At 46.6% G+C, this 23,079-nt stretch overlaps 1 protein-coding gene across 1 annotated transcript in view; it reads left to right on the forward strand.

Annotated features, from left to right (window-relative positions):
• Positions 1–23,079, forward strand: part of OTOGL (otogelin like) — a 1,080,166-nt gene that overhangs the window by 1,013,340 nt on the left and 43,747 nt on the right. The window contains exons 50-51 of the mRNA XM_069227564.1: positions 18,386–18,564; positions 19,110–19,214. Of these exons, the coding sequence (XP_069083665.1) occupies positions 18,386–18,564; positions 19,110–19,214 (284 nt within the window). The remainder of the gene's footprint in view (positions 1–18,385; positions 18,565–19,109; positions 19,215–23,079) is intronic.

A 23,079-nucleotide genomic window follows, 5' to 3' on the forward strand; every position in this document is an offset into this window, starting at 1 on the left:
GCCCAGCGGGAAAGAGGCTTCCACGATGAAGCCGGCTCGGAATCGAGCCGGCGGAGTGGAAGCTGTGCGACGGGTGCAGTTGCACCCGTCGCGTATTTCACTGTCTGCGCAGCAGACAGTGAAATACATGTAGGGGCCCTCTTACGGGGGCCCCTGCAATGCCCATGCCAGTGGCATGGGCACTGCAGGGGCCCCCAGGGGCCCCGCGACCCCCCCTACCGCCATCCGGATCTCGGCGGTCCGACCGCCGGGATCTGGATGGCGGTAGGGGGGGTCAGAATCCCCGCGGCGGTGCAGCAAGCTGCGCCGCCGCGGAGGATTCAATGGGGCCGCGGTACACTGGCGGGACCCCGCCAGTGGTGCCGGTCCGACCGCGGCTTTACCGCCGCGGTCGGAATCCCCATTGAAGCACCGCCGGCTTGTCGGCGGTGCTCCCGCGGTCCTCCGCCCTGGCGGTCAAAGACCGCCAGGGTCAGAATGAGGGCCAGAGTGTCTCAAGGGCAATAAAATCCCTAAGTCAGATTTACCAAGCAACGCAAGAACACCTTGCCTGGCTCTGCGTTGTTTGCAAAATCTGGAGTAACGCAAGGTAGCGCAAGTCACTGGCCTGTGTGACTGTGCCTTGGAAAGGCCTTCCATGTCTGGAGCGCTGGTATTCCCACGCATCCACCCATGGATTTTGCTGCAGTCCCAGATTTACCAAGACAGGTAAACCTGCAAATGGGTCAAAATTATATGCCTTCCCAGGGGATGTGCAACAAGGAGAAATATCTTTATTTATCCTTGTTGTTTCCTCTTTCTAAACGTGCTGCAGAATAGGATTGTTTTTGTGCAGGAAGGTGCTCCTTTCTGCATGAATCAATCCTACCTGTAATGCATGCACCCTTGCACAAGGGTACTTGCAGTGGAACAAGGCAGCACATTGTGTGCCAGAGCAAGACGAGCACAGGAATGTGCCATTTAATGTTAAAAATGGTGCATACCTGCCTCTCCCTTTCATGCAGTCCAGCAATGTGTCTTGATGCTTTGCACTGTGTAAAAGTATGATAAACCTGGCTCGGTGTTTTGAGTAACCAGGAATGGTAAGAGGTGAACAATACAAAAACGGGGCTCATGAAAATCAGGACTGCGTTTCAAGGAGCAAAAAAACAGGAAACAAGAAACAATACAGATGTAGCAGACAGATCAACATAACTAACTAAATGGGCAACTAGATATACACAGGAAACTAGGGTGAGATATGACCATTGATACATAATATGCAAAATAGAACAAGGAACCTTGGAGTGCAGGACAAGAGTTTTAGAGAACAAGAACACATCAAGAAGGGTAGAGATGTTACAGGCTCAAGGTAGGATTTGAATTATCAAAGAGAAGAATCGATAAGCACTTGGGATATAGGAACAGGCCTTCAAGTAGAACATCAAGGTTCATGCTGTCTCAAAACTAAGATGGATGCAAAAATATTGAGCATTGAGCTCAGAGGAAGATATAGCTGGTCGCTCAGGGCAGGAGCATTGTGCAGGCAGAGAGAGCCAGGTGAAAGCAATTGGCCAGTTTACAAAATTAGGGTATTAGTTGAGATGGTAAGTACCCATCTCAAAATATTAACCACAATCTTAACAGGGTCAACCCTCAAAGTTTCTAAATTTAAGTGAGCTCAACCCCCTGGTAGCTATAGCACTGAGCAGACTGACTTAACTTAGTATTTACACAGTACTCAAACAGTAATAAAGTTAAAACTCAACAGAAGAAAAATCCCGAACCAAGTAAGAAAAATAAAGTACATTTTACTAAATAAAATGACACTAATTAATAAGAGGCACTGGAGCTATGAATTTTTAAAGTGTAGAAAGAAGTTTTTGGCTTCCTGTAGATTCCAGAACTTTGCATCACAGAAATGTGAGAAAATTTGTTTTTAGTATCAAAGTTTTAGTTTTGCCAGGATTTCTGTATTAAAAAAAACCTAGTGAGAGCCATGCAAGTCACCTCATCCTGGATTCCCCTATGTGACTAGTTTTAAGAAATGTACAGGTTTACTAGGTTTCCCTAGGTGCCGGTTGAGCTAGGCCCCACATCCACAGCTACCAAGTTTGTGAAAAATGGGTCAGTTTTGAGTGGAAAATGTGATGTATCCATGTAATGTTTTTGATCATTTCCTGTCATGGGCACTAGGCCTACCCACACAAGTGAGGTACCATTTTTATGAAATAACCTAAGGCAATGCTGGGTGGAAGGAAGTTTGTGGCTCCCATAGAGTCCACAATGTGAGGAAAATGTGTTTTTTAAGTCAACCTTTGAGGATTGCAAGGGATTCTGGATAAACAATCTGGTGAGAGCCATGCAAGTCACCCCATTATAGATTCCCTGCATTGCCTAGTTTTAAAAAATGTACAAGTTTGCTAGGTTTCCCTAAATGCCAGCTGAGCTAGAGCCCAAAATCAACAGCTGTCCACTTTGCAAAACACGGGTCAGTTTTGAGTGGACAAAATTTGATATATCCATGTTCTGTTTTGGGCCATTTCCTGTCATACACACTAGTCCTATCCGCAAAAGTTAGGTACCATTTTTATCAGAAGGCATGTGGGAGCATAGAATAGTAGGATATTTATTATTACTAATTGGATTTCACTGCATTGATGTATTCTAAATGTAAACTACTGTGTAAGAAAGAAGGCCTTTTTTTAAAATACCCTCTAAATCATATGCTCCTACAGATACCCACAAATTCAATTCAAGGATGTACAATTAACCACTGCTCCTAAACTCCATATCTTGTGCCCTTTTCAGAAATACATGGGTTAACTTGCTACTTATTTTTCACTCTACACTCTACTCTTCACTATTTATCACTCTACAGATTTCACCATATGATTTGGTCTATTCTCAGTAAACAATGTCGAATCACTGTACAGTGCAGCTTAGTTGTAATCTACAAACCCCACAACCAAAAGGGTCTAGCAGACATAATGAGACATTGCTTTTGTAAATCAGCCATTGTGACAAAAAGTTCCAGAGGAAAACATTGTCAACCAATGGTTGTTTTTTTGGTACCCATTCTCAATATTTATTTATTTTACCAGTTAGTTTCTTTGGCAAAACCTTGAGGGATCTACACATATGACTGTACTGAATTGAGAATTATGTGACCCATTGGGAATCACTAAAATCACAGGGATGGTGGCCCGCTGGGATCAGCAGACCACCATGTCAGTGAATACTTTTAAATAAAGCAATGGCTTTTTCTTGAAATGCAACCCGTTTTCCTCAAAGGAAAATAGGTTGCATTAAAAAAACAAAAATACATTGTTTTTGTTTCATTATTTTTAAATCCATTCTCAGATGTGAAGGGGCCCCTTAGATATCCCTTCTCATTTGCAAATGGATTACCACATACTTGAAGTAGGTGGTCAAATGGGATTCGGTATTAGGGAGGGACACCCTAAACATGCCCCTTCCTAATACTAAATCACAAATGCTGTTTGTGATTTGGCAATAGGTTACTGAATCACACATAGGGCCTTTGTACATTTCACTTTTTCTTTCACAAACAGTCCAATTCTGTGAATTGGACTGTTTACAACTGAAAAAATATTCATACATCTGGCCCATGGTCTCTAGGTACATCCTCTAGATCTCCGATTGCCCCTGGCAACCTTCAGGACAGTATTACTGCACCCATAGCCGTTCCCCTTGTGTACCCTCACCTCACACATCACTGTCTATTCCCAAACACAGCATCCGGTTTATTCCTTACACCCTTTTAGCCCTCGTACAGCTCCTCACGAATCAGCGTGTCAGTCTCACACCCTCGTCTCCCATGTCTTCCCATGTCTACTGCCCCCATCCACTTTATAGTAATGCGCTGCTTTGCATGTAGTTGGTCTAGTAAAATAAGGGGGTGGTTTGTCTCATGTGGAGTGGGAGGGCGTTCCAGGCGGTGGCTGCGAGGTAGGAAAAGGAGCGTCCCCCTGTCCTGGTTTTCCTGTTTCAGGGTACTTTGGTGAGAGAGAGCTGTGCTGAGCGTAGGGCCCTGTGGGGCATGGAAGTTGAGTTGCCTGTTCAAGTAGGCTGGTCTGGTGTTGTGGAGGGCTTTGTGTGTCATTCCAAGCGTTGGGTTGAGGGCCCAAGATAAGTACTTCTGTCTTGTTTGCGTTTAGTTGAAGGCAGCTGTTTCTCATCCAGTTGGCGATTGCCTCCATACCTTTGTGGAAGTTGTGTCTGGCTGTGTTGGGTTCGTTGGATAGGAAGAGGATGAGTTGGGTGTCGTCAGAGTAGGAGACTATGTTGATTCCGTAGCTTCTGACGATTGCAGCCAGTGGGGCCATGTAGATGTTGAACAGTGTGGGGCTGAGGGAGGATCCCTGGGGTACTCCGCTAGTGATAGGTGTGGGTCTCACGAGGAAGGCGGCAAATCTTACTTGTTGAGTTCTGCCGGAGAGGAAGGATTGGATCCAGTTTATGGCCTTGTCTCTGATGCCGGATTCTTGAAGTCTGAATATCAGGGTGTGGTGGGAGACTGTGTCGAAGACCTCCTAGAGGTCTAGCAGGATGAGCGCTGCTGTATTTCCCTTGTCCATCAGGGAGTGGATGTTGTCTGTTGCGGCCAGAAGGGCCTTTTCAGTGCTGTGGTTTTTCCTGAATCCTGATTGGGAGATGTTGAGGATGCTGTGGTCTTTGATGAAGGTGACGAGTTGACTGTTGATGGCATTTTCAATGACTTTCGCAGAGAATGGGAGTAGGGAGATGGGCCTGAGGTTTTTGAAATCGGTGGGTTCTGCCGAGGGTTTCTTGAGGAGGGGGTTGATCTTGGTGTGTTTCCAGTCGTCAGGGAAGGAGTTGTCATCTAGGAAGTGGTTGATGATGAGGCGGAGCTCGGGGCGACGCTGTCTACAGCTCTGTTGAAGTTGTGGTGGGGGCATGGGTTTGTGTGGGCCCCGGAGTGTATGGATTTTATTGCTTTCAGTGTGTCTTCGGTGGTGAGGGGGGTCCAGCTGGTGATTGTTCGTTTGTCGGTGTCGGGTTTTGGTTCTTTGCTTGAGTTGTCCTTGGTGAAGCTTTCATAGATGGTTTTGATTTTGTGGTGGAAGTGGGTTTTGAGTCTGTCGCAGAGGTCTTGTGAGGGAGGGATATCCGTTGATTCGCTTTTGGGTTGGCCAAACTCCTTGATGATGCTGAAGGGCTCCTTGCTGTTGTGTGCGTGTGAGGATATTCTCTCTTGTATACTTTTCTTTCTGGTGCTCCTGATGAGTTGGTGGTGTGCGGTGGTGGCAGCTCTGAAGATGCTTTGAGCTTCTGTGAATTTGGTGTTTCTCCAGATTTTCTCGAGGCGACAAGTATGTCTGGATTCTTGGAATTCTGGGGTGAACCAGCTTTCTTTCTTGGCATGGGTGCTGTTGTTTTTTTCTAGGGGGGCCATGGTGTCTGTGCAGATGACGATCCATTTGTGAAAGGTGTTTGCTGCGGTGTTCGGGTCATCGTTGTGTGTCGATGGTGGGGGCGGAGTTGGCTAGGGTGATGGTGAGTTGGTTGTTGGCGATTTTTGTACAGCTTCTATGTGATGGTTGGTGCTGGGGTCTGATAAAGGTGGGTGTGGTGAAGGTGAAATGTAGGCGTCAATGGTCTGTCCATGGGAGTTCAGAGGTGTGGCTGAAAGTGATGGAGGTTCATGTTGTCAAGAAGGGGATGAGGGTGTGTCCTGCTGAGTGCGTTGGTTCCGTCACCATCTGTCGAAGCCCTATGTTATGGAGGTTGTCTAGGAGGGATCCGGTGTTGGGATCTTGAAGGTTGTCGAGGTGAAAGTTGAGGTCTCCCATCAGGGTGTAGTCAGTGGCTGCAATGGCTTGTGCAGTGATGTAGTCATTGATGGAGTCGGTGAAGGGTGCCGGGGTCCAGGTGGGTGGTAGATTAGGGTTCCCCTGAGGTTGAGTATTAGGCTGGTCTGTAGTTTGAAGTGAAGGTGTTCCATCAAGCTCGTGGAGTCTTCGGAGTGTGTGCTCAGACGGAGGTTGGACCTGTAGACAATGGTAATTCCCCCTCCGGGGCGGCTGGGGCAGTCTTTCTGGGTGATCTTGTATCCTTGGGGAATGGCAATGGCTTGTCCGGGCCTGAGGTGGTGTTAGTCCAGGCCTCGGTGAGGAATGTGATGTCCGGGGTGGTGCTGTCAAGGAGGTCCCAGATTTTGATAGCATGTTTATGGAAGGAGCAGATGTTGAGGAAAATGCACTTCAGAGTTTTCGGAGTCTGTGTTTTGTTGTGGAAGGGTTGTGCTGGGTCCAAGGTCTTGGTGGAGGTGTGGGTTTGGCGGCAGTGGAGGCAGCTGAAGGGTGCGTGGGTGTCAGCTGGTGATGCCTGCTTACAGTTGTTGTTGCTGCCTGGGTTGAGTTCAATGAGTGCTGCTGGCCTGAAGCGGAGGTAGGTGGCAGGTCCCTGGGTCCTGGCCCTAGTCGCAGTCGGGTCGCGGACAAGCGCAGAAGGGCTTGCCTTAAGTGTACCTTCAGCGCACTAGCGGCACACCTGCAGCCAATTAGTAGGGAAGGGGGAGAGGAGAGGACATCCGGGAGGCGGGAGCGGGATAACGGTGCAAAAAAGGAGATGGGAGTAGCAGTGGCAGGGAAAATGAGAGGGAGGAGAGAGAGAGAAGTGAGAATGAGAGGAATGATAGGGAAAGCGAGAAAAACAAGGAAAAAGATAGAGGAAAGTGAAAGGCACAAAAAACAGCACACTAAAAGAAAAAACGAGGGGAGAGGACGGAGAAAAGAGAAAAGAGGCAGAGGGCAGTCTAGCAGAAGAGCAGAGCTCTCCCACCAGACACCAGGGATGAGACGCAGGCAGGAGACACGGGTGGAGGAGGGCCTCAAGCTTCCGTGGTCAGAGTTCAAGACAGACAGGCTTCACTTACTGGTGGAGCTACGCAGTGGCAGAGCAGTTCACTGACCAGGTCAGTGAGGCTGCTGTTCCTACCATGCAGTGGCAGCCATTAAGTAGGGAGGGGGGAGGAGAGGACAGGTGGGAGGCAGGAGTGGGAAAACGTCACAAACAAGGGGGGTGGGGCCGTGGGGGCAGCAGCTGCGGGAGAGATTGATTGGGAGGAGAGAGAGAGAAGTGAGAATGAGAGGAATGATAGCAAAAAATTAAAAAAACGAGAAAAAAATAGAGGAAAGCACAGAAAGCGAAAGGCACAAAAACAGCAAACTAAAGAAAACATGAGGGGAGAGGATGGAGAAAAGAGAAAAGAGGCAGAGGGCAGCCTAGCAGAAGAGCAGAGCTCTCCCACTAAACACCAGGGATGAGGCACAGGCAGGAGCCTGCAGGTGGAGGAGGGCCTCGAACTTCTGACCGAGGTCAGAGTTCAAGACAGGCGGGCTTTCCTTACTGGTGGAGCTACGCAGTGGCAGAGCAGTTCACTGACCCGGTCAGTGAGGTTGCTCCATCTAACTAACAGTCTGCACTACGTTCTCCCAGTCCAGAGTAGACAGGGCTTCCTCCGAGACCCCCTCCCACTTTGTGTGTGCTTTAGGTGTTATGTTTGGTAAATCCTCCCTGAACGTGCAGTATACTGTATATGTGATATCAATCTATGCTCTCCTCCCTGTTCGAGGAACAATATCAGTGTCTGTGAGATCAATAGCTCTTCTTGGAAGCACGCACATACTTCCTGTGCCATTGCAGAGAGCTTTGAGTATTGTAAGTATTGCCCTGTGCCAAGCATGAAGGACTCAATAGCATCTTATTGCGTGATGACCTGACCTCCAAGATATAATTCTCCAAGTATTTTGCATCTTCCATCCTTCTATTTCTGAACTAACATTGCACCATTTATCCTTGCGAAAGGCTTCAATGTTCATATCGGCATATTCCATGGATACAGGGCTCACCTTAATACTCCTGTGACCACTCTTTCCACACTCTACACATCCGGTAAAGAAGGAAGGGCGTGTCTGTAAGCACCCAAGCTTCACTTATAGGAGGAACAAGGAGCATTCTCTTGCCATGGAATCTGCTCAAAAGTCCATTTTCCCAGTTGTCTGCTGAATCAACCCTTGGACAGTGTGTTCTAAGTGGGCTGCCATGTAGTAGAGTTCTGTTAGAGATCTCAAGTCCTCTCTGCCCCCAAGTTTGTTTGAGCATGAGTAGTCCTATTTGTTTCCTTTATTGGCCCATAATAGATCTACAATAAAGCTATCCAGCTCAGCAAAATGATGCCAAGGGATCTCATATAGCATGCCAGGAAGTGCATGCATGCACCTGGGGAGCACAAGAGTGCAGGCCTGCCCAACAAAGACAAAGGGAGGTCCCTGCAGAGTTAACTGAAACCTGTAAACCTTATAGTGCTTAGCTTATATTAAGGCCCAGAAACTTCCGCTCCGTGTGGGCAATCTTGACTCCCATATTTTGCACCCCCTCAGATCCTCATTTAGGTCCCACCTATGGTAGCACCTCAGTTGGGACTCTATCTAGCTCTCTCATCTGGAGTAGCTGGGACTTTTGAGTGTTAACATAAAGCCCTTATACCACCCTGTTGGAAATGGCCCTTCTGCAGGGTTATCCCCAGACTTTTTGCCTTCCTCCTTTTCTTTTTCTGACCTCATTTTTGCTGGTTTTTAGAATCTGCGCACTTTACCACTGCTAACCAGTGCTAAAGTGCATATGCTCTCTCCCTTTAGACATGGTAACCTTGGATCACACCAAATTGGACTATTTGATTTACTTATAAGTCCCTAGTAGAGTGCACTATATGTGCCCAGGGCCTGTAGATTAAATGCTCCTAGTGGGCCTGCAGCACTGGTTGTGCCACCCACTTTAGTAGCCCCTTTACCTTGTCTCAGGCCTGCCATTGCAAGGCCTGTGTGTGCAGTTTCACTGTCACTTCGACTTGGCATTGAAAAGTACTTGCCAAGCCTAAAACTCCCCTTTTTCTACATATAAGTCACCCCTAATGTGTGCCCTAGGTAACCCCAAGAGCAGGGTGCTGTGTGAGTAAAAGGCAGGACATGTACCTGTGTAGTTTACATGTCCTTGTAGTGTAAAACTCCTAAATTCATTTTTACACTACTGTGAGGCCTGCTCCATTCATAGGCTAACATTGGGGCTGCCCTCATACATTGTTGAAGTGGTAGCTGCTGATCTGAAAGGAGTAGGAAGGTCATAATTAGTATGACCAGAATGGTAATACAAAATCCTGCTGACTGGTGAAGTTGGATTTAATATTACTATTTTACAAATGCCACTTTTAGAAAGTGAGCATTTCTCTGCACTTAAATCTTTCTGTGCCTTACAATCCACGCCTGGTTGGGTTTAGTTGTCAGCTCCTTGTGCATTCACTCAGACACACCCCAAACACAGGGTACTCTGCCTCACTTGCATACATCTGCATTTTGAATGGGTCTTCCTGGGCAGGGATGGTGGAGGGACTGCTCTCACACTAAGGACTGCCACACCCCCTACTGGGACCCTGGCAGACAGGATTGAACTGAAAGGGGACCTGGTGCACTTCTAAGCCACTCTTTAAAGTCTCTCCCACTTAAAAGGCACATTTGGGTATAAAACAGGGCCTCTGCCCTACCACCTCAGACACTTCCTGGAGAAGAAACCTGAACCAGAACCTGCACCCTGACAAGAAGAACTGCCTGGCTGCCTAAAGGACTCACCTGACTGCTTTCTACAGAGGACTGCCTCCTTGCTGTTGCCCTGCTGTCTTGCTGCTCTCTTGCTTTGATGCAGAAGTGCTCTCCAAGGGCTTGGATAGAGCTTGCCTCCTGTTCCCTGAAGTCTCAGGCCCAAAAAGACTTCTCTCTTGCAACTAGACTCTGTGTGCGATGAAAAATTTGCTGCACAGCTTATGCCGTGGTTAAAAATTCACTGCTCGCCGAACCGGAACGACGCCGCTTGACTTCGCGAGGAAAAGATCAACGCGGCGCCTGCGGTGTGACCGCAACTTCGACGCACGGCCCACCTGGAACAAGGCCCCCCCGACTTCCAAAGGGGAATTCAACACAGCGCCTGCTGTGAGGGAGAAATTTACCCGCATCGCCCACCGGAACGACACAGAGCTGGTCAACAAGCCCAGGATTCCACGCACAGACCCCAGGGCGTCTGAAAACCCGGCGACCCGAAGAGGAGCACCCGTCTGCGCGCCGCAAATTGATGCAACGTTTTCCCCGCGTGGAAAATAACGACACAAGTCCGTGTGTGAAGGGGCGAAACCGACGCACACACAATTTTCCACGCATCTCCCCCTCTGCGGCCCGTTGCAGAGATTTTTCACTCCAACCAGGTACTTTGTGCTTGAAAGAGACTTTGTTTGCTTTTAAAAAGACTTCAGACACTTTATATCACTTTCCATTGATATCTGTACATCTTCTTATTGCATTTTTATCTTTTTAACCTACAAATATCCAGATAAATATTATATATTTTTCTAAACACTATGTGGTGTATTTTTGTGGTGCTATATTGTGTTATTGTATGAGTTATTGCACAAATACTTTACACCTTGCCTTCTAAGTTAAGCCTGACTGCTCAGTGCCAAGCTACCAGAGGGTGGGCACAGGATAATTTGGATTGTGTATGACTTACCCTGACTAGAGTGAGGGTCCTTGCTTGGACAGGGGGTAACCTGACTGCCAGCCAAAGACCCCATTTCTAACACACCCCAAAGGCCTGCATGGTATTTAGGAGTATGGGAATTTAGTACTCTGGGCTCTGTATATACACCAGGGCTCTGCCTGCATCCAATGAGACCATATGGGTGGTATCTCCCTCCATGAACCCCCAGGGTCCCAGTGCATGACGCAGCAGCTCTGCCATTAGCTCTGTATGCAATGTGAACAGGAGGGGTGACAGAGGGCACCTCTGATGGGTGCCCCTATGCAATTGAAAACAGATTGATACCACACCACCCTTTTGTACTCTGGCTCCCGGGTACGCATATAGTGAAGGAAACTAAAGCATACGATTATGCTTTTTCAATATAAAATGGCAATCTAATCTGCAAAATCAGCCTTCTTTACTGAAAAAATCAGGACAGCAAGGAACTCTTCCAAGGTTTTGTTTCAGGCAATTAAAGATCTGTCCTTTCCCCCTTCCAGAACCAGGTTTCCACATCTCAAGATTTTTGTGATGGCATCGCACTCTTCTTCAAAAACAAGATTTTGGACCGATACTCCATCTTTGATCTTTCATAATATGGAGGCTTCCTTCCCATTGTTTTATGTTCCAATGGTCAAAAACTGTTAGATTTTCCCATAATTTCTCTTCAGCAGACTAAGGAGCTGCTTTTGAGCTGCTCTGACAAAAAATTTTATTTGGCCCCCGAACCGATTGCTAAATTTCTGCAAAATACCTTCAGGTGCATCCTTGAATCTGGCAATTTTTCTATTTGTTGGAAAAGAGCCATGGTTTCTCCCTTATTGAAAAAACCTAGGCCCTGATTTATACTTTTTGGTGCAAAACTGCACCAACTCAGTTTTGCACCAAAAGGTTTAGCCCCGGCTTGCACCATTTCTGTGCACCAGCCCGGCACCGTATTTATGGAATGGTGCAAGCTGGTGCAAAGGGTAGGCTAGCAGCAAAAAAAAAAAAACTTTAGTCGAGTGGGGCTGGCGGTATGAAAAAAAGGTTTTTTTGCACCAAAAAATGGCGTTAGGCAGGTTAGAGTAAAAAAAATGACTCTAACCTGCCTAGAGTCATTTTCTGACACAAAACCATCCATACCACATGAATCCTGCCTTAGAAAAGAGAGGAGTCATGCCCACCACCCCAGTGGCCAGCACAGGGGACTAGGGTCCCCTGGGTATGGCCATTGCACCCTGTGCCATGTATGGGGGCCCATTTCAGGGCCCCCAATGGCACTTTAAAAAATAAATATAATACTTACCTGGGATGGGGTCCCCCATTCTCCGCTGTCCCTCTGGTGTGGGTGGGGTTGCCCCTGGGGCCTGGGGAGGGCACCTGTGGGCTTATTCCAGGCCCACAGGTCCCCTAACGCCTGCCCTGACCCAGGCATTAAAAAATGGGGCAAGGCAAGCTTTGCACCATTTTTTTCCCCTCCTCCCTCGCGTGCACCATTTTTGCCCAGGGGTATAAATATATTGTTAAGGCCATAGAGTCATTTTTTGCACGGGAACGCCTACATTGTATCTAATTAAGGCAAGGTAGGTTTCCACTTCCAAAAACTTTAACTCCATAAATTTGGCGCTAGACGGGTCTAGTGCCAAAGTATAAATATGGAGTTAGTTTTCCACCGAATTAGAGTAAAAAATTTATTATGCTAATTTGGTGCAAATATTTATAAATATGCCCCCTAGAGCAGATCCGGACAATTTTAAGAACTAACGTCCCGTTTCTTTACCTCCATTTGCAGCTAAGATTTTGGAAAAGTTCCTAAATCAGGAACTTGTAAATTTTATAGAAACCCTGGACTCCGCACAAAATGGCTGTAGGTCAGGCCACCATTATACGGAGACTGCCCTTGTGGCAGTAACTGACAACATCCATTGCCAATTTTATTTGGGGGTGCAGCCATGCTTTTAATGCTCGATTTGTCCACAGCATTTGACACAGTATGGCCGGTACATATGATTAAGCGGCTGGAGGAGATTGGGGTTGGTGGCTCTGCCCTCTATTTACTTTCTTCCTTCCTCACTGACAGAGTCCACATGGTTAGCTATGGAGCGTCCCCCAGGGCTTCGTTCTGAGTTTGACTCCCTTTAACATTTATGTGGTTCCTCTGGTGACTCTAGCAGGTTCCTTTGGTTTTGAGGTTCAGTTATACTCAAATCATTGTATCCATTTCCAACTATGTGATCTCTGTTGCAAAGTCAGTCATGCACTGTATGTCCACCATTGAGAAATGGATTAACAACTCCTCGCTTAAACTCAATGCGGGAAAGACAGAGGTCTTGCAAAAAAACTAGGTATTTTGGTTGACAACTCTTGGAGTTTTGACAACCAGGTAACCGCACAACCAGCATCTGTTTTTATATTATTAGAATTAGGGGAAGAATTTACTTTTTATCCCTAAGGAGTTACACCAGGCAGTTCTCATTGTGCTTATTACTTCTTTGTTAGACTATTGTAATTTCCTACATTTAAACTCCAATATGATAGGAGTTAACAATTTGCAGGTTGTTCAGAATGCAGCTGCTCGCCTCATTTTGAACACCCCTTGACAGGTATCAGTAAGGGAAGATCTGCAGGCACTCCACTGGCTTCCTATCCGAAAGAGTATTGCTTTTAAATCCTTGTGTATGGTTCACAAGGCCCTTCATCTTCAGAACAATGAACAGTTCAATGCTATGTTTCACTGGTATGTTCCAGCAAGATCTCTTTGCCAGATGGGGAGGTAGTACTTTAGCTGTGTGAGATGCCAAGCTGTGGAACACCCTGCCATCCTACATTGTGGATATTCTAAATTTTTAAAACACAACTTAAAACTTGGCTATTGATTCAGTATTGCTCAGAATGAGTGTTTATTGTCCCGCTGGGTCTCTGCTAGCGCTTTGATGCCTTCAGGTTTAGTGTGCTATACAAACTCTTCTAACATAAAATACCATATAGTAACTTGACCCAGGTTGTGTATTTAGGGCTAAGTCCCCCTTTCTTCAAAACATGCCAGAGGTATTGGTAGGCTATGGAATTGAACTCCTGTTTCATATCTAGAAATGCTAGGGTGTAGGCTCCCTAGTTTTGGTGAGGTGCGTTGTAAACATGCAACAGTTGTCTTGAGTTAAACATAGTGGTCTTATATGGTATAAATCCACACTGGTCAGTATGTATGAATTCCGGGAGAAGGGGTAGCAAATGTGCTGCCAGTATACCGCTAATGAATTTAACATCAAGGTTTAAGAGTGAGAGCAGCCTATATAAGGTAATGTCTATGGGATTCATGTCGGTTTCTGTACGAGAACTATTAGGGCCTTGGGTGTGGTGTCGGACAGTCACCCCCATTGAACGGCATCATGATTAACCTCAAGTGGTTTCTCTACTATCATGGCTGCACACTTTTGGTAAGATTTGGCCAAGAGACCATTGCCTCCTGGCGTTTTCGCGATTCTTAGTCTTCTGATTGCAGCAAGGACCTGCTCTCAGGTCATAGGCTCATCCATGAAGGCCCGATCCTCCTCCACCAGATGCAGAAGTTCTATCTCAGGTAGAAGGGCAGCCGGTGGTCACTTGGTTCATCCCTGCATGCTGTATATTTTTTTTTACAGGGATGGGCTCAGATTACTTCATTAATTGGCCAGCTGTGTATTGACTAGGTCCCCCCGTCGTCCCTAAGCACCGTCACTGGGTCGACTGCCTCCTGTCGTCTAACTAAGTGAGCCCGCATTTCTCCCGTTTTATCCCTTTCCATGTGTAATCTCTGATGGGGTGCCATGTATGTTTGCTTCTCCTTATGGGTTTGCTTCCATTCCCTGAGCTTATTTAGCTGGGTAGGAAGTTCTGCTCCTCTTTTAAGTCACCCAGACATTTCTCCTGGTGGCCCAGGTCTGGTTCCATATGTCTTCTGATGCCATATGAAGTCTTAAGACAATTTCCCCTAGGGACCACCTTCATCATGCCCCAGTCAAGGGCTCTACTTTCGGCACTTCCCTAATATTCAGTAAAATAATGCAAGAGTGGCTCTCTCACCTCAGCCTCAAATGAGGGGTCTCTTAGTGCCTCCACCATAAGTCGCCAAAACAGAACTGCCGGGCGACTACAGAACCTCCCTAAGCTCATCAGCACTGGGACATGGTCTGACAAATAGCGGGGGAGATAGGAAATCTTCACACCCTGCACCAGCTCTTTTGATACAAAGCAAAAGTCTAGGCAGCTGTAGGTTCTGGGTGCAGGGGTATAGCAGGGGTACACCCTTGAATCTGGGTGTCTCTCCCTACAGGGATCTATCAAGTACCGGCTCCATAGAAAAACTCCCAATGTCCTTGTCATATTCAGCTTAATGTGACTTTTTGGTGGCTCACATTTAAGTATTCCACTAACAACGAAGTTATAGTTCCCTGCCAAGATAATGGCCCTCATTATGAAGTCCCGCCAGACCGAAGACCACAAGTGTTGGCAGTCTTCCGACCACCATATTATGACCGCTGGTGACTCTCTGCCATAATTTGGGCGGAGAGCCGCCAGCAGCCATACTGACGGTTGGTGGTGCAGTGGAGGTTGCTCCTCCCCCATCGCCACGTCATCAGAACACCGCCCACCGAATTACATTGCAGTATTCGGCGTGGCAGTGTTCTGGTGACAGGGTGCTGGCGGCGGAGCAGGCCCCATGGAACCCGTTCCCACCTGGACGACCACCGAGACAGGTAAGGCGATTGTCTGACAGTGCATGTTGTGTGGCATGTGCGTGAAACGGGGTGTGGCTGTGTGTGTATAGATGGGGTATGTGAGTGCGTGTATGAATACGGGGTGCGGTGTGTGGCGGGGATGTATTGTGTATGTGTGTGTGAATGTGTGTGCATGTGTGTGCACGTGTATGTGTGTGAGTGGTGTGTGCATGCTTGAGTGAGGGGGTGGGGGTATGTATGGGGGGGCCCAAGGAGTTCAAGGGGGGCGGGGATGGAAGGGGCCATATCAGCTTTGGGGAGGGGGTAGGGGGGCCGTGGCTGTTGAGGGGGCCTCTGGGGAGGGGGTGGGGGGAGACCCCTGTCAGTTTTAGGGGATAGTGCCTACCGCCATGGTTTTCATGGCGGTACAGATGCCACAAAAACCATGGCGGTATGCGGGGTAATTTTGCGGTAATTACCGCCAGCCTGTTGGCGGTGCTACCGCCAAGTTAACACCGTCCACCAGGGTTGTAATGAAGGCCAGGGTCTGCCCCTAGGCACAGAGCAGTCTCACAAGGTGCTCAGGGGTTCGACCATGGCTTCCATACACAGGAGCAGCTTGCAATTCCAGAAACCTGTGAACATTCCGAAACAAAACAACTTCCCACCTCCCCCACCCCATGGGCAGTAATGCTAACTTGACCTGACCAGTAATAGGTAGGTTGTGAACTTGCTTCCACTGCCCCATTCACATAAATTCAGAGAACAAATAAAACAAGTCCCTTAAATCAATAACTCTGTGCCTTGCTGGAGGTGAGAGGTCGGTGGAGCCATGAGGCCCCTGTGTCTGCACCTCTTTTCCCTCTTTTCCCTCTTGCCCCCACCAGTCCAATATATAATACAGGGTGTACATTTAGATTGCACTGTCCCATCTGTTCAATTTCCCATTGAGGTGTTATGCAACCATGCAACTGATTATTAACAAAGAACAAAGCCCCCACCCAGGAATATCCACAAATCATCACCTTTGGGGTTGTTTTGACCAGTCTGCAGCTCCACCAGGGCATCACTGCAGCACTCAACCAGTTCAAACTTATTCACGCCAAGCCAGTACTCACTATACATTGAAGCCAGTTGGGGAGGACCTGCCTCTGTGCTGTCACTGCCTTTCCAGGGTCACTCCACTGTCTCTGAAATGATTCCAGGGAGTCAGGTACAATGTCAATGTCCATAAGGGTTCCATCTGTGTGCCCAAGGGTACTGAGTCTTTCTTTGCATGTCCCTGATGGGGACCTCCAGTCAGTGTGTCACTCAGTCACTTGCTTCTTCTGAGGTAAAGGAAAATGGGACTTTTCCTTTGTAAACAACCCTTAGTTCACCAGGAACATTAAGCTATAACTCAGATTAAGATTTCCCATACACTTCTTGCCCTCCAGAAACGTTTTTAGTTGGTTCTGTACTTTTAATGTGTAGTCCGGGTAGATCAAGACTGGCTTCCCCTCAAACTGTGGGGGATCTTGTATTCAAATGTGTTTCAATATGGCATCCTATTCCTTAAAGTTGAACAAGCAGGCGATGAGAGCAAATGGCTGCACACCCTGCCGGGACAGAGGCACCGGCACCCAGCGGGCCCGTTCATTTGTGAAGAATTTAGAGAACCTCAAAGGGAGTATGCGGGTTATGCTTTCTTCCAGGAACAGTTCTGCAGACTGTCCTGCTTTCTCTAGGAATTTCACATAGCATAAGTTATTCCTTCCGGATCATCCCTTGGTGTCTTCTCTTCGTTCCTACAATTGCACTGCCAGATTCTGCAACGAAGACACAGTATCCTACAAAGCCCTGACCTCCCTTTGCAGGACTTCCACATTTTATTCTGTTGCTTGACTCGTTTTGACATTTTCCAGGAAATCCACCCTGAGGAGGTTAACATCAATTGCAACAGAGTTGATCTTCATGGCTAAATCTTCTTAGTGGCCCTTAATTGCCACCATTAAGTCTGCCACTACGATCCCTCAGGTCCTTGGACGCCCCATCTCTAGTCGTATCTCCTACTGGCATGGTGTGTTGAACTAGTCTAAATATGGTGAACCTAGTTAGTTATTATATTGGGTTCCTACTGAGTTCAGATAAAAAAGGTTTAAATGTATTTATTCCATTACACTAATATATTTTCTCAAATGCTTTGTGGCAGGTGCATCATATGTTTATTTATTCTTGATGTATTAGTGCCTTACATTCTGTTTTCTTTTAAATGTGTTGCTTTTTTGATCCTCTTCCATTTCCATCCGATTAGAACCTTCTTAAAAGTTGTCCTTGAATTTGGCCTATACTACCAAAGGGTGAGATAGAGACATTTTAATTGGGTTTTTGAACTTATCTGTGCACCTTCCTGGCAAGGATATAGTGGGAAAGCAACCATAGTGCGTATCACAGTGTTCGTACATTTCTCTCTTCATGTTCTAACAGGACGAAACATATGAAAAACCGGTGGCATGAGCCTATATGTGCATTCATATACCTCAGCAACACAGTATATCATTCTCCCATTCCGTACAAAAATGCTGCCTTTTGCACACCTATGCAAATGCATTGTGTGCGCAGGCACAGAAGAGTGTGCAGTACTCACGAGTGCGTACATGGTTGTTCTACTTGTGAGTGGTAACAGGCAAGATGCATTTCTGATTAGACGACTGCAGCATTTGAAACTCATTGTATAACACACAAAAGAAGTAGCAGCCCCCTATGCAATATGAAACTGCAAACTCTGACCCATAAAAGGCAGAAAATCACACAAGGGCACGTACTGAAGTTTGTGTAAATCATCCACTTGTGAGCAACATTTTTAGTCAATAAATATAATAGTGTTCATTAGTTTTAATAGATAGGATCACAAATATTAGAAGTTTTTACATTCAACGTAATTTTAAATGTCAACGTACTTTAAAATTTCAAAAATCGAAATTATCCAAAAGTACATAGTTCAAGATACTTTAAGTGAAAGATAAACGACATTTTCGAACAGATCATAATATATTTTGTGAATATAAAGTATGAATATATACAGAGTGAAACTCCTTTGTGGCAAACATGACTACAATTAAGTTTTCTTTTCATAGAAAAGAAAGATGTCTGCGTTTTTCAAGAAGTTACGATGCTGCATCCTGGCCAATCCATGATTCAGTATTTGGACGGGGACGTTTGCTACACAGTACAATGTTTGAAAGAACTAGACAATGCTACTGGTTTTCATGCCATGAGTATTTCAACTGTTAACTGCACCGAGGGATGCGAATCGGTAAGTAGCATAGAACGACAAAAATAATTTTGTAAATGTTTTTTGAAATTTTAGAATCTAGGGCCAGATGTAGGAAAGGATTTTACCCATTCTGTGTCTATGGGAAAAAGCTTTCGTACATATGGCCCCTAGTCTCTTGTGCCTGAAATATGATACCAGAACCAGTTTTGCACTGTGTTGGATCGATGCGCCCAGCACAGCACAAAGAACTGGCTGTGTGCATCGCTGACCGTAGGAAAATTTAGCAACCCATCCAGTGTTAAATTTTCCCTGAGAGGTAAACCGCTGTCTTCATGAGAAGTCAGTCTTTTAAGGAAAGAACACAAGATAGACCTTGTTTTTGACTAGCAAATCGACGTGAGAGGTGGTGCCTTAAGTATAGCGCTGAGAGATTAATCTGCTTTCTAATGACTATTACGATGGCAATTTTTGATCAAATATGCTCCTTCAATCTGCCAAAAATAACCGTTAATATGATGTTGAGGTCGTGAACATTAACAAACTCGCAATGCTAAACTCCTTTTATTTTCTTCTTTTTCTCACAGCATCAAATATATATTCCATCAGCTGATCACCATATGTGTTGTGGTACCTGCAAAAATGTGTCCTGTACTTTTTACACTGAGAATGGAACTTTAACTATGTATCAAGTAAGTATCAACTTCAATCCATGCATATATGTAAGTCGACACGAGTAACATTCAGTTTTATTGATGTGTGTCACAGAGGGTCAGGGGCAGAAGGAGAGGAAGTGTCACACACTGCCACACATTACATTATATTACATTCGTGCCGGTTGAATAAGATTTAGAGACATGTCACCAATTACGTTTTCCAACAGAGACCATTGTTACATACCGAAGGAGGTTTAATGTGCAATGTACGACCTAGCACTGTAGTGGGACAATTGTGTTTGATTTTTATTTTGACACCGATGTTAGCCATCTCCATGCAAATTAAACGGTGCCCAGCAGTTAGTTGTTGGTAAATATGAAATTCTATATACTATATACTAGCTTCATTTGTAGTTCGCCTATGTAAAAAAGTTAATGTTTGTATTTACCACATGCTAAGCATATCAGATGTTTGCCACTTCGTTTTAGTTAATATGTTAAATAAACGTATGCTGCACTCTGATGTTTAAGCTCTGTTGGAGCTGGCATTTTGACAGGGTCATCCCCAAACTTTTTGCCTCCTTCCTCCTATTTTTTCTGACCTGTTGTTGTTGGCTTTTGACCTCTGGGCACTTTACCACTGCTAACCAGTGCTAAAGTGCATATGCTCTCTGTGTAAATTGTACTATTGATTGGTTTATCCATGATTGGCTATTTAATTTACTTGTAAGTCCCTAGTAGAGTGCACTATATGTGCCTAGGGCCTGTAGATTGAATGCTATTAGTGGGCCTGCAGCACTGGTTGTGCCACCCACTTCAATAGCCCCTTAACCTTGTCTCAGGCCTGCCATTGCAAGGCCTGTGTCAGCAGTTTCACTGCCACTTCGACTTGGCATCTAAAAGTACTTGCCAAGACTAGAACTCCCCTTTTTTACATATAAGTCACCCCTAATGTGTGCCCTAGGTAACCCCTAGAGCAGGAGCTGTGTGGGTAAAAGGCAGGACATGTACCTCTGTAGTTATATGTCCTGGTAGAGTAAAACTCCTAAATTCGTTTTTACACTACTGTGAGGCCTGCTCCCTTCAGAGGCTAACATTGGGGCTGCCCTCATACATTGTTGAAGTGGCAGCTGCTGAACTTAAAGGAGCAAGAAGGTCATATTTAGTATGGCCAGAATGGTAATACAAAATCCTGCTAACTGGTGAAGTCGGATTTAATATTACTATTCTAGAAATGCCACTTTTAGAAAGTGAGCATTTCTTTGCACTTAAATCTTTCTGTGCCTTTCAATCCACGTCTGGCTAGGTTTAGTTGACAGCTCCTTGTGCATTCACTCAGACACACCCCAAACCCAGGGTATTCAGCCTCACTTGCATACATCTGCATTTTGAATGGGTCTTCCTGGGCTGGGAGGGTAGAGGGCCTGCCCTCACACAAAGGACTGCCCCACGCCCTACTGGGACCCTGGCAGACAGGATTGAACTGAAAGGGGACCTGGTGCATTTCTTAGCCACTCTTTGAAGTCACCCCCACTTCAAAGGCACAATTTAGTATAAAACAGGGCCTCTGCCCTACCTCATCAGACACTTGCTGGAGAAGAAACCTGAACCAGAACCTGCATCTTGCCAAGAAGAACTGCCTGGCTGCCTAAAGGACTCACCTGACTGCTTTCTACAAAGGACTGCTGCCTTGCTGTTGCTCTGCTGCCTTGCTGAACTCTTGTCTGGCTGTAAAAGTGTTCTCCAAGGGGTTTGGATAGAGCTTGCCTCCTCTTCCCTGAAGTCTCACGACCAAAAAGACTTCTCTTTTTTATTTGGACTCTTCGTGCGCCGAAAGTTTTGACGCACAGCTTGCTCTGTGGCGAGAAAATCACCAACACCGCCTGACTTCCAGAGGGGAAATCGACGTGACGCCTACCGTGAGAGCAAAACTTCGACGCACAGCCCTGCGGAACGACGCGCAGCCGGAAAACAAGCAGGAGAATCCACGCACAGACCCCGGGACATCTGGTAATCCCGCGACCCACAGAAAGAGACTGTCCGCACGCCGGAAAACAACGCACCCCGGGTGAAAAATAATGACGCAAGTCTGTGTGTGCTTGGGAGAAATCGACGCACACACCATTTTTCCACGTATCTCTTCTTCTGCGGCCCTTTGCAGAGATTTTCCACTCCAAACCAGGTACTTTGTGCTTAAAAGAGACTTTGGGGGTCATTACGACCCTGGCGGATGGCGGAGAAGCGGCGGTAAGACCGCCAACAGGCTGGCGGTCAATTTTTGTGAATTATGACCATGGCGGTTACCGCCATGGTCATCCGCTGCTTCTCTGTTCCGCCCGCCAGGGCGGAGATGACCGCTGGGCTGGAGACCTGGGTCTCAGCCCGGCTGCCGTCACTATACCGCCGGCAGTATTTGGACCCGGCTTACCGCCATGGATTTCATGCGGTGGGAACCGCCATGAAATCCATGGCGGTAAGCACTATCAGTGCCAGGGAAATCCTTCCCTGGCACTGATAGGGGTCTCCAAACCCCGACTCCCTCCCCTACACCCTCCACCACCCCTGTCACCCCCCAAAGGTGGCAGGACCCCCCTCCCCACCCCGACCCCCAACATCACATCACTCATGCACACACAACACGCACGCAGGCACCACCAACACACATACATGCTCACACACCGACATACATGCCAACATCCACACACACAGTCAGACACGCACACCCACATTCAAACATACACACACACAACCATACAGACATACCTACAGACATACACACACTCATTCCCATACTCACAACACCCCCGAAGCATAAAGGCACTCACACATCCCCACTACATACACACACGATCACCCCCATGCACGCACACAACACCCCCCCTCACGGACGATCGACTTACCTACGGGAGGGGACGGGAGCCATGGGGGCTGCTCCGCCGACACCACACCGTCAACCGAATACCGCCACGCCGAATCACAGGACGTGATTCTGTGGGCGGTGTTCTGTTGACGTGGTGGTGGATGTGGAGCAACCTCCACTTCCCCGCCGCCCGCCAGTATGGCTGTTGGCGGCTCTCCGTCCGAAAAAGGATGGAGAGCTGCCAACAGTCATAATACACCGAGCGGAAAACCGCCACCAGTGGCGGTCTTCAGCACGGCGGTCCCTCAGCGGTCTTTCATAAAGACCGCCGAGGTCAAAATGACCCCCTCAGTTTGCTTTTTAAAGACTTAAGACACTTTATATCACTTTTTAGTGATATCTTTACAAATTCATATTGCATCTTTGATCGTTTTGGCCTACAATTATCCTGATAAATATTATATAGTTTTCTAAACACTGTGTAGTGTATTTTTGTGGTGCTATATTATGGTATTGTATGATTTATTGCACAAATGCTTTACACATTGCCTTCTAAGTTAAGCCTGACTGCTCGTGCCAAGCTACCAGAGGGTGGGCACCGGCTGATTTTGGATTGTGTGTGACTTACCCTGACTAGAGTGAGGGTTCTTGCTTGGACAGAGGGTAACCTGACTGCCAACCAAAAACCCCATTTCTAACAAGCTCCTTCTAAGCAAGTTCTGAATTCTTGAGTTTACAACTACAGTCATCATCACCATCATCATCACCAAAACCGTTTACTTCTGAGATTTCACGTTGTCAGTGGACCTTTTGTAAATTTTATACAACACACCTTATGGACCGCACCCTCTTAATCAGGTTCAGTTTGCACATGTGAGTGCCAGCCTACTTCGAACAACATGTGCCTTGTCATGTTAGCCCTGCTCTTTCACTTCACTTTGTTTTATAGCTCCTTGAATCACCACAGTTCTCTCCCTTTTAACTTAAGATCTAACACGTCTCCACAAAAGAAGCCGCTCAAGCCAACAAATAAATCACCAT

Source organism: Pleurodeles waltl, chromosome 4_1 (genome assembly GCF_031143425.1).
Source record: "Pleurodeles waltl isolate 20211129_DDA chromosome 4_1, aPleWal1.hap1.20221129, whole genome shotgun sequence".
Taxonomy (NCBI): Eukaryota; Metazoa; Chordata; class Amphibia; order Caudata; family Salamandridae; genus Pleurodeles; species Pleurodeles waltl.